The sequence below is a fragment of the Solea solea genome, chromosome 11, assembly GCF_958295425.1.
Source record: "Solea solea chromosome 11, fSolSol10.1, whole genome shotgun sequence".
Classification (NCBI taxonomy): Eukaryota; Metazoa; Chordata; class Actinopteri; order Pleuronectiformes; family Soleidae; genus Solea; species Solea solea.
Genome location: NC_081144.1, coordinates 12,685,781 through 12,702,354, shown reverse-complemented (window position 1 = coordinate 12,702,354; position 16,574 = coordinate 12,685,781). Strand labels below are relative to the sequence as shown.

Sequence of the window (16,574 nt, the reverse complement as noted above, 5' to 3'; positions counted from 1 at the left end):
ATGAATGGTTATCATGTTTTTTGGGGAGGCATCAGAATTTTTGAGGGTAAAGAATTTATATGTTTATTTCGGTCATGTCAGTTAGATCACTCATCATCACACATCATCTTAGTGTAGTTCACACAATACACATAACCAAATGTGAAAGCGGGACAAGCAAAAGCTTATCTAGTCCCGCCCCCATTACCCACAGAATACATATTTTCATCGTACAATACATATTTTTTCTTTTTCTTATGACATTACGACAAAAACATGTTTCAGCATCAAGTAGCAGTCAGAGATACAGTCTAGCTCTATGAATGGCAACCAGTAGGTCACTTCCTTATGTTTTTAACACTGTAGTGGCACTTTTCCACTATATAGTTGTGGCACGGCACAGCATGGCTAGTCTCTACGTGGTTTGGGTCGTTTCCCATTATGCCATAGTAACTCTTTCAACGTGAAAATGCTGTGACGTTATTTTATATGTGACACAAACACACAGTGACACGGCAAAGTGACGAGCGAAGCAGTAGTTTTCATGACCGGAGCACATACTCTGTGTCAGACAGAGTGGTTGTGATTTGGCTTTCAACAGGGCTGTTGAATACATCGGACTCCTCTGTTAAAGGTTACATTGAATGCTCGCATCGCACACATGTTAGTTATGGAGGTCTACTCTACATATATTAACTTGTTTTCATGGTGAAAAACCTCATAGTCGCTGCAAACGAGCCGATCGAAATATCTCCTCACTGACGCTCTCGTTAGCCACGCTGTTTCAGACCAAAATCACACCCCCAGAAAGCAGACTTTTGATTGGCCAGCCAACGAGAGCTTTCTCACAGTCCTGTGATTGGCCAGGTACCTGGAAGTGACGTAATTAGCACGTCAGCTCTCAGATACGCAGCTCCCCCTCTGGCACGGTGGATGCTCTGCATCTCAGCAGCTACAACGAGCAGGTGGTGAGGTTTACTGATGACATCATCAGCAAACGCAAGTGCCTTTCCGCTTTGCAGAGCCCAGGAAAACAATAAAACCCTATTTTCTCAGCAGTGGCTGAACTGTTTGTTCTGAAACTTTAGGGTTTCATAAACGAGGTAATGACGCAGATACACACACAAACGGAGCTTCCGGCCTATGTGGCAACACTCTGCCAATCAGAGACCAGCAGTCTAACCACGTCACTCATTGTACCACCTCAGCTCACTTGGAACCTCGCCAGAGCAGGTCCTAAAAAAAACACCAGGTATCAGGTACTATGCTAGTGGAAATGCAAAATAACTGCGTGGTGCCGAGGCAAGGCGAGTCGTGCCGCACTAGTGGAAACTGACACACACACACACCTGTACACGCCACTGTACTGTTGTTACAACATTGTTAAGCTGATGTACACAAGCAAAAACTAACAAACAAACAAAACCCCTGTAATTGTAGTTATCATCAAATAAAGCACTGTACATAGCCAGGAGTGAATTACAGTAAGACAGTTTCATTTGTGGGTGTTTTCACGATGACGTACATGGTGGACTCCTGAGGTGTTACCATTAAAACTGTTAATCACTTTAAACACAAAACAACCCAAAAGCCACCACTCGTCAGCCAATGGTGTCAGCTCAGTGACGAACTTCCTGGTCACGCTTTCCCTTAAGTCCCAGTCCTCTTGTTCTTGGTGTGCGTTTGCAGCAGCAGCCAACGGGGAGGAGGAGGAGGAAGAGGAGGAGGACACGGCGTGAAAGCGGAGAAGACACAGACTGACTGAAGACTGCAAATGAGAGGAAGGAGCGTGTTTCCTGGCCGCATTCAGCCGCTATCACATTCACCATGAAGCGTGGTTGCCGGAGCCAGATAAGAAGAAGAGGAGCGACGATATTTTTCTCACCGCCGTGTTGCGTCTAGCCCCAAGGACGTACGAGGAAAGCAAACACAGGCGAGACTTGGGGGACGAGGTGCGGGATTTAGATGGCTTATGTTAGCCGGGCCGGGAACCTGAAGAGATATGAGCTGGAAATACGTTTATATATCATGTCTTGACTAGAAAGGACTAACGATCAGTGGGTTAACAACACCAGCAAGTCAGAAATAAAGGCCTGCTCATGTGATGGGGCTCTGACTGTGCTCCTCTTCTTCTTCTTTCATCCAGCCCCGGAAACCTCCTCCCTGACAGACAGTGACGAGCTACGGCTTAAGGGTGAGGTATCCAAGTGATGATGATGATGATGACGACGAGGAAAAGCTCTTGTTTTAGTGTTGATACGACATTTATCAATGGCTAAGCCACTGTTGTGAAATGGCTGCTGCAGTGGAGCATGGCTGAGTGTGGCTGTAAGATAACGCTTGTTTGCTTCCTCCTTTCTCTCTCTGTCTCTCTCTGTGTGTTCAACAGGACGCCTCATTCGCATTTGAAGGGATTTATGGGATCGCAAGGTAAAAGTCCATCGCAGTGACGTGTCACTCTCGTGTTTTCACGCGCCTGGTGTCAGCGTGGTGGGCTTTCATGTTTGTCCGCCTTTCATGGGGCAGTTACAGTGTCCTTTGTTTACAGTGAGGATTTCTGAACAGCTGATTCGTCCTGAGCACGGACACGCTGCAGAGCCTCTGATCACACAGATACCAGGTTTTATTTTGTTTTGCAAAGGTGAACACTGCCAACAAAACAACCAAACTCTTTTATTTATTTATGTATTTATTTGCCTGGCAGGTTGGACTATATAGAAAATTCACTCATCAGCCACAGCATTAAAACCACTTATCTGTTATAATGTTGTGTGTCTGACCGGTGACCTGGCAAATGTAGTTTCTGTTTAATTAGGTCAACATGTACTTAGTTAAAGGCAAAGGCTACAATTAAAAATGCTAATTTAAAAATGCTGAACAATTATAGTAGTATAAAATAGATGAGAATAATAATAATAATAATAATAATAATAATGATATTTTGATGGTGTCATGTTGCAGTGCTCCACCCCTTTTCAAATCTATAACACAGTATATATCCCAAGCTGGACATGAGTAACTTATATATGTCAGAAAAAACGCAATTAGATATTTTAGCCAAATACCATTTTTTTTAAATCAATTATCTTCGAGAGGCACAAACCAATCATATCACTGCATTTTTAACCCCAACTTGATAACCGCTCTGTTTTCTTCTCATGAGATTGTGCTAAATGTGTGCTTTTTTTCTGCGTGATACTGATAGGTTACCAGCTGAGAACAACACTAATCCTAAAGCATTTCATTGAATATAAATTGCTTTGCTCGTGCTACAAACCTGTACATTACGCTGTGACACCACCGCCTTTGTTCACAGCTTAGAGGTGAGGTGTGCACAGATGTACACTGCCAACAGAACAACTAAAACGGATGTCATGTCGTGCAGAGCAGGGATAGTGATTACACTGAGCACAGGATGTTGAAGATGGAAGCTGCCGGGCAGGAGGAAAAGAGGAAGACCACAGAGAAGGTTCATGGATGCTGTTAAGGATGAAATGAAGACAATTGGTGTAACAGAAGAGGACACAAGGGATAGGACAACATGGAGGCAGAGGATCAGCTGTAGCGACCCCTAAAGGGAGAATTACACGTGCCACAGAGTGTACATACTCACTCACCGGCTTCTTCTATAGATACATCTGTAACTAAATATCTAATCGGTTCATCGCATGGCAGCAACTCAGTACATTTAGGCATGTAGTTATAGTCAAGCCGACCTGCTTGAAGTTCAAACTGAGCATCAGAATGCGGAAGAGTGGAGATTTTAGTGACTTTGAGTGTGGCCCGGTCGTTGGTGCCAGATGGGCGGGTCTGAATATTTCAGAAACCGCTGATCTAATGGAATTTTCAAACACAACCATCTCTAGGGTTTTCCACAGAATTATCCAAAAAAGGAAAAATATAAGCATGGCCGTTTCTCTGAGGGAACAAAATGCCTTCAGAGGAGAATGACCAGACTGGTCTGAAATACAACGTAAACTCAAATGACCACTTGTTACAACCAAGGTATGCAGAAGACCATCTCTAAATGCATACAGCACAACAAACAACGAAGCAGATGACCCACAACACCAGAGGACATTGCCCAACACTTTATTAGAAGCACAGTGACCAGTGAGGGTGGTTTACAGGTTGTAGCATGAGCAAAGCAACTGAGAATACTTAAAAAAAGCTTAGGTCCAGTATTGTACTCAACCAGCAACAGGTGTTATTGTTTTCTGCAGACATAAACAAGTTATATATGCAGAGAAATGTATGGTTTGTGTCTGTATTGCTTGTAAAATCTTCTTTGGCGTCTTCCTCCACATTAGGGTCGCCGCGGGGCTGGAGCCAGTCCCAGCTGACACAGGGCAAAATGCAGGGTACACAGAGACAAACAAACATTCACTCTCGCGTTCACTTTCCTATTCAGAGTGTCCAAAGAAAATAATTAAAAAGACGAAAATGAAAACTGAATATGTAGATGGAAATGACCTGAAACAATTATGTATGAATGGCGGGGGAGAAAAACAAGGAGATGCATGAATCATTTACAACATTAACAGAGACATGTTATGGCTGATGGGTGTGAAAGTAAGTCACCACAGCCAGCAGAAGCAAAAACAACGTCTACAGAAGAGAGAACATCAAATCCCACAATGCATATGAAAATTGCAACGTATGATTACACGCGTGATAACACAGAATGTGTTTGTTTCAATTGCTTTTGTGAAAACACCGCTAATGACTTGTGTGTATTTTGTCTGCAGTTTCCTCTGATGAGATGAGTGTGCGTGCTGGCCAGGGCAGTGATGAGGTGCTGGTTTCACAGGCGGTGTGGGATTACCTGGCTGCAGCTGGGCGGCCCTGGCTCATTGACTTCCAGCGCAAGCAGGGGATGAGCGCTGGTATTATTAGGCGAGGAGAACGAGGGGGCTGCTGTGCTGTGAGGCTGCAGCCAGTGGAAGGCTTCAGGACCGCTGGAGCAGGGGTGATGGATGCACCCATCTCCAGTGAGACACGAAAAGCCTTCATTGACTTATGCCGCTGTGCCCGCAAAGAAATGAGCAAACAGGAGGGGGGGCACAAGAGGAAGAGGGTTCTGTTGCCCTGTGTGGGCGTTCTGGAGGCGAACGGTGAGGGCAGTCTGCTTCAGCCCCCACTTCCACAGCCTCGGCGCTCCCAGAGACAGCAGCAGAGGTTCAGGAAGCCTGCTGATGAGGAGGCCTGTGCCATGCTTCATGAAGCAGCGCAGAAGAAGGACATGGACTCCAGCTTGGCTTCACACAGTGAAGCGGAGGACAACAATACGTGTTCAATCTGCATGGGGGACATAGTGGAGAAGACTACTTTAGAAAGGTGTGGCCATTCGTTCTGTCGCTCCTGTCTGGATCAAGCCTTTAAGGTGAAGAAAGCCTGTCCTGTGTGTCGATTAGTGTATGGCCAGTTGATCGGAAACCAGCCTGCCAATGGAACAATGATTGTAGAGAGAGATCCTGATCTGGAGATTCCTGGACACGAAGGCTATGGGTGTATCTGCATCATCTACAGCTTCCCACCAGGCCTACAGGCGGTGAGTGGATCAGGAGCATGTGCAGATGCATGTGTCACTCAGTGCTGCTGTGGGTGTAATGAAATTCAGCTCGCACTTGTTTTAAAGTAATGCTAAATATTAGAAGAATAGAATAATAATCTCTACAACTCCAAAATGATCTAAACCTGCTTTTGATCTTCAGGTATTTTATTTTATTTATTTATTTAATTATTGAAGATTTATGTGATGAAAAATTAAAGGTTGGATGCTTGGACCTTAATGGAACATTGTCCAAGTTGCACTTCCGTGATTTATTACTGCACCTCCATGACCTTTTGTCTCTTTTTTATTCTGAAAATGCTGCATCTCATAGTTCTCTTCTTTAGACTCTGTGCAGTATATGTAAACATCTTTGAACCTTTGTGTGTCCAATGTTTATGCAGCATCTGTTATGAAGGTAGTGGTCTTCTTCTTACTGATGCATTTAGTGGGATTACAGAAGTTGCAGTGTTTGCCCTACATTCATCAGCAACTGTGTGCCTCCACTGTTAGATTAATAAGCACTGCTGCTAAAATTTCACACAGTCATTGGAGGGATTGGTCCACATAATCCCCCTATATGTGGCTCTGCAGCAGCCATTTATTTCTACTCCTTATTTTACCGTTTTTGGTCGTTAAATAGTTCCACAGACTTCAACATAGAAACTCCATTCAAACTTCAAAATGTCCAAGGCGTTATTCAGTCCATTTGGAATTTTGGAATATTTCATACCTTCCAAATCCACATTTCTGCTACTTGCACACTTCAATATAGAAATCCTTTTGTATGTACACTGAGTTAGTTAGTAGTTTCCATATCCAAGCTGAATTAACACTAGATAAAGTCATAATCATGAGTAGTACTTCTCCCGACCTGACTATCTGTAACATTGGAAAAAGCATCAAAAGTTACCGCTCTCTTCTTTAGGGTGTTTCCAAAAGGGAAACTGCTGTATATAAATCAACATTGCCACACTACTCACAATAAGTATAGAAATAGTTCAACATACCAGACTTAAAATACAGAGGGATCAGTTTTAATCATCCCCATTTTACTCCTTCATTGCCCACAGCCAGAACACCCAAACCCAGGCGTTCGGTACCCAGGAACAGACCGCATGGCCTACCTCCCTGACAGTCCTGAGGGGAACCGTGTGCTGGGTCTACTGCGCCGGGCCTTTGAACAGCGCCTTATCTTCACCATTGGTACCTCCATGACTACGGGCATGCAAAATGTCATCACCTGGAATGACATTCACCATAAGACCTCAATATGGGGTGGGCCGCGCTGGTATGTATGGGTGTTTAGTTGGAGGTGAATTCTTGGGCTCAATGCTATGACTTGATGCTCTTGTCTTGATTTAATATTTATTTCTCCTGACAGTTTTGGCTACCCTGACCCCACCTACCTGGTACGAGTGACAGAGGAGCTCAGAGAAAAAGGCATCACAGCGGACTGACAGCATGAAAATGACAGACTCCTCCAGGACATTGTACGACTTTCTGAGTGTCCTTGTCCTTGTGGTGGACATGACTCGGCTCCAGGTTTATGCTCTGAGACTGCCCATCCATTAAAGGATGGCGGAAGACAAGGCCCTCAGCAGACAAGCGTCTAATGCTGCAGCAGAGCCCACATCACTCCACTAGTTGTTCCTCTGTTTGTTCACTTCACTTCACCGGGTTTGGCTTAACCCTGTGCTATATGTGGAAGAAAATAATTTGAGTGCAGTGCATTCTTGTATTACAAAATCCTCTGTCACTTTTTGCAATAGGACTGATATCTGATGCACTTATTTAAGAGCATTGTGAGGTGTTGGAATTAATACCTATTTAGGAAATCTAAGTTTAATGTTATCAGGACAGTTTATGTTATATTAATGTTTATTTCTACTCTGGGGATTATGTTATTTCGTTCAAGCACACAGTCTTGGTTTTATCTCGCCAGAAATGTTTCTTAGGTAAGACTCTAATTTTATTGTTACTAATGACTTGTTGCAAGGATTAAATGGCAGAATAGAGCTGCTAGTATAGGAAAAAAAAAAATCCCTTTTTTTTCTGAAGTTATTGCAATCTAAAGCACTCAAGAAGCACTTTGGTAAAGCAGTCTGGTTTCAGTGAAATGGGAGTCCTGGTTTTTGCTTCCTCTGTGTGGAAAAGTGCTCGGTGCAAACAGGTTAATGCAGCCATCAGCTAACAGCTTGGCGACTACATGTTGATGTCACTCACTTGCAACTCCTCAATTGCTTAAGATCGTCACTTTGCCCCTTCATCGTCACTGAAATCCTAACAATGATGTTTCATCGCAGCACCTTCTCTCACACGTTTTAGGACTGCCCTTTTTTTGCCATCGGTCACATCTGTTTTCTCGAGATGTCTCCCAGGTGTTAAGCCCATTACCTCAGTTGTCAGTAATGAGCTCATCCAATTACCAGATTTAAGATGATGTCAAATGTAAAGGGCATATAGACCATTTAAACCAAATCAAAGGCACAAAAGCTCTTAAAATATCTATGCCTCTGTCCCTGGGAAATTATGCCTGCTAATGTTCTTATTCAAAATGAGCTAAGTGTATTTAATTTATCAATCTGAGTACATAACCTATGACACAATAATGGGAAAAATGTTGCAGGAACAATTGATCTTATTTATGGTGGATGGGATACTGATTTTGTTGTGCCTTTCTCATATTCACTTTTGATAAAAATCAAGCATGATGTTACTAATGACTGGTACGCAGTTTGGGCACATTTTGGTGTTATTTGATAGGTAAAGCAGCGGTATGTTTGTAGCTGGACTGTCTGGTTTTGAGTACGAATACTACACCGTTCACGAAAATATGTATACTAATGTGTGTTTAAAATAGCTTCTCCTTCATAAACATTCTCGTAGTCCAAATGCTGAACACACCCTCAGACAGATAAAGCTGTATATGTGAAAGTGCTTTAAGTACAGTAACCTGCTTGGCTAGTGGAGAATGTCATTAACTTGACTCGCCAGATCCATGAATCAATTGCCCTTTTATTATGCTTTACCTCCTTTGTATTTTAGTTAAGGGACCAACTGAATTATTTTTGGGACATAGGATTGTAGTTTACTAAAGCTACTGTGCAAACATTTCTATGCATAACATGACTAAGGAGGAGCCAGGAGGATGGTTAGTCTGGAGATTCCACATATTACAAACTGATTGTTGAAGAAAAGTTGGAGTTTTGCTTTTCTAATTGTGTTCGTACTTTGTTGATATTCAGAATAATGTGCTTTACATTTTAATACTTGAATAAAAAGTTATGTTTGGCTTTGTGTTGAATATTCAGTATATTGCAAGCATATTAAACTTGTGTCAGTTTGGAATGAGTTCAGGTTGTCGCCTCATGAAGATTTGATCCACACCGTGATCGCTAAGCACCAGAGACGTTCGTAGCAACAAAATGTTGACTTCTGCTAAGACACTTGGTACCATGAGGTTTGAAAAGGCTGAGAGCTTAAACCCAATTTGACCTTATTTTGTACCACAACTACATTCACAAAGCAGTCATGACATGGTTTTCATGTACATTTTCATAGTGACTAGTTTTCATGGCTGTAATGTCCAGGTTTTTGATGTTCCATCACAAGTAATTGTTCACTCTGGGCATCATAACAACCTTGGGAGTTAAGCTGTTTATAATGCAAAGCATGATGAGCTGGTCTGATTCTGGTTCGGGACCCCATAAATCATTTTTACAACCAAAAGTACCCTCTGCTGTTAAGGGGTGTGACAAATGAAGATCAATTACAAATATTTATATTAACAACTTTACGAATGATTATGAGATGCGCCACCAATACACCACCACTGTTGACCATTGTAGTTTAAAGTTCCACATAAGTTAAAGACCAATTGGTATTTATGTTTAAAAGACAGATGTACTCATATAAAGATGATGTTGTGTCATGAGCCAGCAGACTAATATGAAATGTTTTGAGTGTGGGTCAAATCTTAATCTACAAAGTAGCTCGTGACCAGCTGTCAAATACATAATGAAAGTAATGAAAGTCTAAGTGCAATTATATTGTACATTCCTCATTGGAGCAACTCTTTCATTTAGGTTTATATGAAATGAGCATTTTATGTCAGTGACAGATTTCTTGGAGCCATCAAGATCAATATCAAACCTATCACAGGCAACTATTTGCAACAGGGTTTTAAAATTGCAGAGGTCCTCAGCTGTTTCTCAGCCAAAGATCCTGTACAACAGACGTGAACCAACATGTACAGCACGCTAACGAAGTGGCTGCTTAGTCTCTCTGGAGACAAACCAGCTGTGTTCAGTGTGAATGAGAATACAGTGATAATAGTCATGTATTGATGGTGACGCTGGTATGATGGGTCCAGTAAAAGCTTGGACTACAAGAATATTCCAGGGACCCTCTCCTGAATTTCCCTTGGATTATTTTGACGATCAATTGCTTGGCTGAGGGCTTGTGCAACAATATAATAAATTAAATTGTGGGTCAGGACTACAGTATAGGCCTGACCTAAGACTAAATAATGGTCAGGGTCAGGGGTAGATATAATACGTTTTATATATCTCTCTCTCTCTATATATATATATATATATATATATATACATATACATATACACATGTAAAAGAACCACAGAAAGCTGCTGTTTTTCCCTGTCAACAAAGGACTAGGAAAACACTGGCATTATTTAGGCCTACCTTGAAATAAACCACAGAACTTAGTAGATCTGAAGAGAAAAAGTGACCCACTTTGACATAAATAAAACAGTGTTGTTTAGATGGTATGTAGTTTATGCTTGAGAAAAGCTGCATGTGTGTAGTATGTGGATCCAAAGATGGACAGGACTCCAAATGTGCACAACACACGTTTGTCAGGTTTGGGGAGGTTTGTTTTAAATAGTGTAGATTGTACACATATTTTTTATTTTAGCAGGCCAAATATTAATTGTATTTCTCGCCTTGATCTCTAAATAAGAATTGAAAGACAACATTTAAATAAAAATAATAAAACAGCTACAGGGAGCCACTGCAGGGGGCTGAAGAGCCACGTGTGTTTGCAGGTTTATGTCATGAATGATGTTGAGTGTGAGCAAAGACAAACACACCGACAGGGGACGTACTGTCTCTCCGTCCGGACACAACTACTTTTCATGCGTACGCGGAAACAAGGAGGCGCTCTCGTCGTGACATCACAGAAAACATGGCAAAGGCAGAAATCGACACAAGTCCACAGCACTGCTGCGTCTGCCTGGACACAATTCAGGACGAGAAGACGCTCAAGTGTCTCCACTCTTTCTGCTCTCAGTGCATTGAGTCGGTGTTCAGGGTCAAGCCTGCGTGTCCAATATGCAACACCTACCACGGCGTGTACACGGGCACGCAGCCGGAGGGCACGATGACGGTGACGCGCAACTGGCAGTGTCTTCCTGGATACGAGCACTGCGGATGTATGATCATCCACTACAGTTTCCCAGCAGGAACACAAGGGGTGAGACATTACATACATGTTCTCTTCATGTTGTCCCACCTCCTGCGTCCACGCGTGGACTCTGCATTAAATAAACCCCGTGACTCAGTACAGCGTCACACAAACAGCATGTGCCTTCTCAGGCATTTCTTACGGTGATGTTAAAGGCCAGCTTCGTGTTCACTGTTCCGCTGTGGGAATCCTGGGGCGTAGTGCATCCCGCTGTTGCCATGGAAACATGGGCATCATAGAGGACACGTTTTATTTACGTTTACACACAACTCTGAATGCCCAACCCTTTCTAAGTGTTACGTGATAGCAATGTGCTCATCACAATTATCCTGGTAATAATTGTGATAATTATATAAAAACATTACAATTATTTTATTGTGAGTGTTTTTTTTAATCACAATATGTGATGATATTGTGTATAGTCATAATTATTATACCCACTATTAGGTGGTACAAACTTATAAAGTGCTGGAGAGAGTAAGTCATAGACATATACGCTTGCATGATTTTTTTGGCATAAAAAAATAAATAAATTCCACCCCAGCAGAAAACAGACATTAAAATCAGCCTCTTGTGAAATTGTAATACACTTTCTTTAACTTCACAAGTTAAGTCAGCACTTCATAACTCCCCTAGAAATAAGCTGTGGGCTGTGAAGCAGAGACGTGGAATATCCCATGTTTAAGAGGAGGAATAGATTCCATTAAATATCAACAAATTCGGGATTGAAATGTTAAGAAAGTGAAAAGAAAAAAGACACTGGATATTGATACAGAGCCAACTTCAGAATCCAGCATCATTTTAAACATACTGTATGTGCCAGACAGTCCTATGAGTTATGCCAAAGGTTGAGTTGATCTGTAGGGGACACACAACCAATGTACAATGTTATATATTTTAATACAGAAAATAAAGATGATTATGTATGATATCACTGAAGACATCTTAGAATATATGAATTGTCTGTTGTGTGAGACCAGGCTGTTTGGACCTCAGGAATACAGTGCAGTATCATTGCTTACACTGCCTCCCAGTGGCTGCAAGTCAGCCTTTGTACCAGATAGAACTGCAGACAGAAGGGTTTTGTTTTCATGTCTTTGTATTTTTGTTTTTGTCCTATAACAGCCTGAGCACCCAAATCCTGGAGCGAGGTACAATGGCACCTCTCGAACTGCCTACCTGCCAGCCTGTGAGGAGGGAGAGAAAGTCGTGAATCTGTTGAGAAAAGCCTTCGACCGGAGACTCGTCTTCACTATCGGACAGTCTGCCACCACAGGCCTCAACAACGTTATCACCTGGAACGACATTCATCACAAGACCAACATGAAAGGTGGCCCACAATGGTATGAGGGGTTGATTGATTGTTGTTCCTAACGTCCAAAATATCATCAATATCATAAGCTGTCCTGAAAAAATATGATAAACTCTTTCAATACAATGGATTTCAAATCATTAACCATACACCGGTGCTCGTAGTAAGTCACCTGCCAAGTGTGAAAACTGTCAATTTATCTTTGTAATTGTGCATATTCTTGCCTTTGTTTGATTTTTATACGTAAAGCATATTTTAGCACCATTTAAAAACCTATATAAACAAAATGTATTATTATTATTATGAGATGTGCGATATGTCTGTCACAGTTATATATGGATAAAAGATGGACAGACAGGTGTCCCTTGCATTTATAGACTGATGATGATTCCTTTTTATTCCTGTTGAAAAGATACATTTCAGTTTCATTTTTTCAGTTTTCTTCTATTTATATGGTTTGTTTGTTGGAGCTAAAATCTGTGCCGCTCATGCATTTGGTTGATAATGTAGGTGTTTTACTGGACAAGAATAAAATTGGCGTGGTGGTGATGAAAGAGGAAAATCCAGAGGCTTAACAAAGGGAATGAGATGAATGCTGTGGGAACCATGGATACCTGATGAAACTACATGACAGTTCATCCAGTAATTGTTGATATTTATATATTAGTCTGGACCAAAGTAGTGACCTGACTGGTGGACAGTCAGTCAGACAGACAGACAGACAGACATTGTCATTCCTGATCCCCATGCTGCAAGTGTGGCTATTAATTGTAATTCAGAGACATGCAAGGCTCAATCCAGAAGCTGTCACACCCAAATCATGTCCCTTTTTTCTTTGGAAGGAGGACACAAACCTGGTTTTTACTTCAGATGCATTCATCTAAAATAAGCTAAGTTTGTTTCTTGCGGAGAAGCATTTACCACAGTTTTTGCTTGTGTTTCTTTATTCCAGTTTTGGATATCCAGATCCAGAATATTTGTCCAGGGTTCAAGAGGAGCTTCGTATTAAAGGAGTCACAGAGGACGACGAATGAATGAAGACATTGGCCAAATAGATTTAATAATGTGTATTGCAACACAGGCTTCTCTTGCCTTTGCAGCAAGAAGACCTGAAACATGCAGATTTGGGGATTAGGCAAATTGGACTCTGCAAATTGACCGTAGGTGTGAATGTGAGAGTGGATGGTTGTTTGTCTCCGTGTGGCCCTGTGACGGACTGGTGTCCTGGCCATTCGCACTATGTCAGCTGGGATTGGCACCAGCGACCCTCACGTGGAGGATAAAGCAGTTGAAGATGGATGAATGTAACATAGGTATTTTTTCCAGGTCTGCGCTTTTTTCAGTCCTCAAGAGGAAACCTCATCAACAACACATAGATTTTATTTCCTGGTGTTTAAACTACTATTATTAGATATTCAGTAAAATACAGAAGTTAGTGATTTTTACCAAAGATTTTCAACTCTTCATTATGGTCCAGAGAGTTGGGTTCATCATTTCAGACATTCATCTGTTTCCACCTTTTACCTGTGTGGTCCACTAGAGGGTGATGCTCTCCTCAAAGAAGACTGCGTGATGGCGTCTCTTTTGTATGCAGCTGTGTCATCACCTCCAACCCACACTCCCGCAGCACCTCCCAAACCTTATTTCCCAAATTCAGTGAAAGGAGAAGAGCAAGTGCTGTCGATGATGAGTCATGTGTTTCTATGCTGCTCCGGCAGCTTCAGCAGCGGCAGTGGCGGCGACGGATTTTACTTTATATACAAAGAAAAGGAAGGAGTATGTCACTCATTGAGCATTGAACTAATCATCTGTGGATTTCTGTTGAGATTGGCAGTTATTAAAAGGCAAAATAATCCATGGCTTATCTGCACCTTGACATGGCTCAGAGGCAGGGTATAGCATCACAGGGCAAAACATACAGAGACAAACAACCACGCTCACATTCGCACCTATAGTCAGTTTTAACTGTCCAGTAAAACTCCACGCTGCATGTCTTTGGACTGTGGGAAGAAGCCAGAGTGCCCGTTTTTGCCTATTCTTGTTTTTCTGCACTCTCCAGTTCCAGTTCTGATTATTTTTCTCAGAGTTAATCCAGAGTTATAGGATGCGGGAAACAAAAACCTGTTATCCCTTTTTTGTAATCAGCAAGAATGCACATGTGACAAGGCAGAGTTACTGGGCTTGGCCTCTTCAGCACTGCAGTGTTAAGCAGTGGGGGGTATTTCAATGGCCTATAGGATCTGAGGGCATCTGCTGCTCTCACAGAGCAGACCATCATCCATCTGGTCAACTACAACACACACACACACACACAGACTTGTTTTTCTATCTTAGTGACAGTGCCACATAGACATCATGCATTCCCTTGCCCATTACCCTAACCATAACCATTGCAACTAAGTGCCTAATCCAAAGCCTTGCCCTCAACCTAACCAAAACCCAAATGTAACTCTAACCCTAAAACCAGGTCTTAACCCTGAAAAAGCACTTTAAAGTTCAAAATATCCTCACAAAGATAGGTTTGTCACAAAAAAACAAACACAAATACACACACAGGACCATCATGCCACCTTCCCCACCCTCTCCTTCCTGCCTTTTCTCACTAATTAATGTTAAAAACTATTACCATCTTGTTATTTGAGTTTTTCCATTCTTTGAATGGAAATAGGTATTCCTCTCCTGTTGTATCCTTAAAAACACGTTACATGTTTGCACCTTTTTGTTTAGTCATTTTACTATATTACAATCTGAAGTTTTCATGTTCCTGGAAGGTTGTGATTATAAGTAGGTCAGCAGATTACAAAAAAAACCCACTGAACATATATAACAGACATATGTCTGTTACATATGTCTGTTATATATAAAAAATCCCTTCCAGTTCAGTGCATCTACTGTAACCGACATTTGAAAATATATATATTTTTATGTGAAATGCTGATTATTCTATTAAAAGCCATCCTCCCATATGACAGTATATGACCTTGGGCATTATTATGTACTGTAAATGCACAATGTCATGATGAAACTCTCAGATTTTATATTAAAATGTATTGACTCTTTTTTTTTCTCGGCAGGTATTTCCCTTTACAAGTGTCCACCTGGCATCTGGTAATAAGGTCAAAGAATGACAGAAATGTAAAATGACTATAAATATGTATTAATGATTATGCACAGTGATGTTGTGGGTGGATTGTACCAAGCCACCTGATAAAATGGACCGATAACAGAGTAAGAATAAGCTCTCTGTGTATGGATTCCCTTACTTTCAGTTCCATCGTACAAATCTGTGTATTATAGAGCAATATAACTTGAAGGCACTGAAAATAGCACCAAGCCCTTGTTGATTTCACATTTCTGGGTGTGACTAGACGGCTGTTCAGCAGGCACCCCCTGAAGAAACACACACATAGCCATCAGATGAAAGATGTGCAGTGTTTCCTGTCCTAGAGATGATAAGAAAATCAGTATGTGACAGAGCAGAGCTGTTGTTCTCGCCCCCTCTCCCCACTGTGCTCCTTAATTAGAGTGTCTCTGGCAGAGGGGAAAACCCTGGCATATCGCCTGCCTCCTCCTCATCCCCTGTTCTCTGGTGCTTAAGGCACCCGGTACCTGTCTGCCTTGTGCAGAGTGTGGCACTCTCTTTCTCCCTTGACTGTAACAAGGATCCTCCCCCACAGATTTAGCCCACTTCTGCGCACCTTTGTTTTTATCTTTATTTATATCTTCATTCAGTTTCCTCTATTTGTGGCGTTGACTCAAAGATTGGCTGTGCTCACAATTCAAAATATTTTGATGATTAAGAAATAAAGGATATGTTATGCACTGGTTCCGCTCTCTTTGTGTGACAGAATGTCAGCCCACACCACCAACATGCGTATTCACTGAGCCTGAGGCTGTTTGCTTAACAACAGTAAAGTGAAGGTAGGTGTGTGGGAGCTCGTGCTTCTGTGGTTTTTGTCTGTGTGCCCTTGACTGCATTTGTTCTTACAGTATTTACGAATAGTATACATGAGCATGTGTGTGTGTGTGTGTGTGTTGCAGCTGTTTCTTCCATTCTGCTCTCTGATTCATTACCGGGGCTATATGGCTTTTTGTCTGCCTAATTTAGGAGATCAGACCCTCTGCCTTTTTTTGTGATGCTGGCAGATTTACTGACTTACTTCACCGACGGGACACAACAGCCGAGCTGGCATCTACTGGGTGCTTGGCATTACAGACTCTAGCCTCCTCTCAAGCTGTTCCTCATT

At 41.9% G+C, this 16,574-nt stretch overlaps 2 protein-coding genes across 4 annotated transcripts; both read left to right on the top strand.

Annotated features, from left to right (window-relative positions):
• The first annotated feature begins 1,616 nt into the window (after positions 1-1,616).
• On the top strand, positions 1,617-8,824 carry dtx3 (deltex E3 ubiquitin ligase 3). Of its 3 annotated transcripts, none has more exons than XM_058643474.1 (6): positions 1,617-1,931; positions 2,126-2,173; positions 2,369-2,409; positions 4,728-5,530; positions 6,604-6,821; positions 6,915-8,824. In XM_058643474.1, the coding sequence occupies exons 3-6, from the start codon at positions 2,397-2,399 to the stop codon at positions 6,988-6,990; spliced, it is 1,110 nt and encodes a 369-aa protein (XP_058499457.1). In that variant the 5' UTR covers positions 1,617-1,931; positions 2,126-2,173; positions 2,369-2,396; the 3' UTR covers positions 6,991-8,824. The 3 variants fall into 3 exon arrangements, with proteins under 3 accessions (XP_058499457.1, XP_058499456.1, XP_058499455.1); XM_058643473.1 differs by having other exon boundaries at positions 1,617-2,036; XM_058643472.1 differs by lacking the exons at positions 1,617-1,931; positions 2,126-2,173; positions 2,369-2,409 and adding an exon at positions 2,426-2,620.
• A 1,904-nt stretch (positions 8,825-10,728) lies between these two features.
• On the top strand, positions 10,729-16,105 carry LOC131468720 (probable E3 ubiquitin-protein ligase DTX3). The gene is made up of 3 exons (XM_058643252.1): positions 10,729-11,024; positions 12,141-12,358; positions 13,280-16,105. Exons 1-3 carry the CDS (start codon positions 10,737-10,739, stop codon positions 13,359-13,361), a joined length of 588 nt encoding a protein of 195 aa, XP_058499235.1. The 5' UTR covers positions 10,729-10,736; the 3' UTR covers positions 13,362-16,105.
• The last annotated feature ends 469 nt before the right edge of the window (positions 16,106-16,574 follow it).

Bases quoted from the DNA above. Each gene is read 5' to 3' on its own strand.
- dtx3 (XM_058643472.1), top strand. From the start codon at position 2,497: ATGGGGCAGTTACAGTGTCCTTTGTTTACAGTGAGGATTTCTGAACAG. The intron at 2,621-4,727 runs GTGAACACTGCC...TTTTGTCTGCAG, and splicing joins TTTTATTTTGTTTTGCAAAG to TTTCCTCTGATGAGATGAGT. The intron at 6,822-6,914 runs GTATGTATGGGT...TTCTCCTGACAG, and splicing joins ATATGGGGTGGGCCGCGCTG to TTTTGGCTACCCTGACCCCA.
- LOC131468720 (XM_058643252.1), top strand. From the start codon at position 10,737: ATGGCAAAGGCAGAAATCGACACAAGTCCACAGCACTGCTGCGTCTGC. The intron at 11,025-12,140 runs GTGAGACATTAC...GTCCTATAACAG, and splicing joins TCCCAGCAGGAACACAAGGG to CCTGAGCACCCAAATCCTGG. The intron at 12,359-13,279 runs GTATGAGGGGTT...TCTTTATTCCAG, and splicing joins ATGAAAGGTGGCCCACAATG to TTTTGGATATCCAGATCCAG.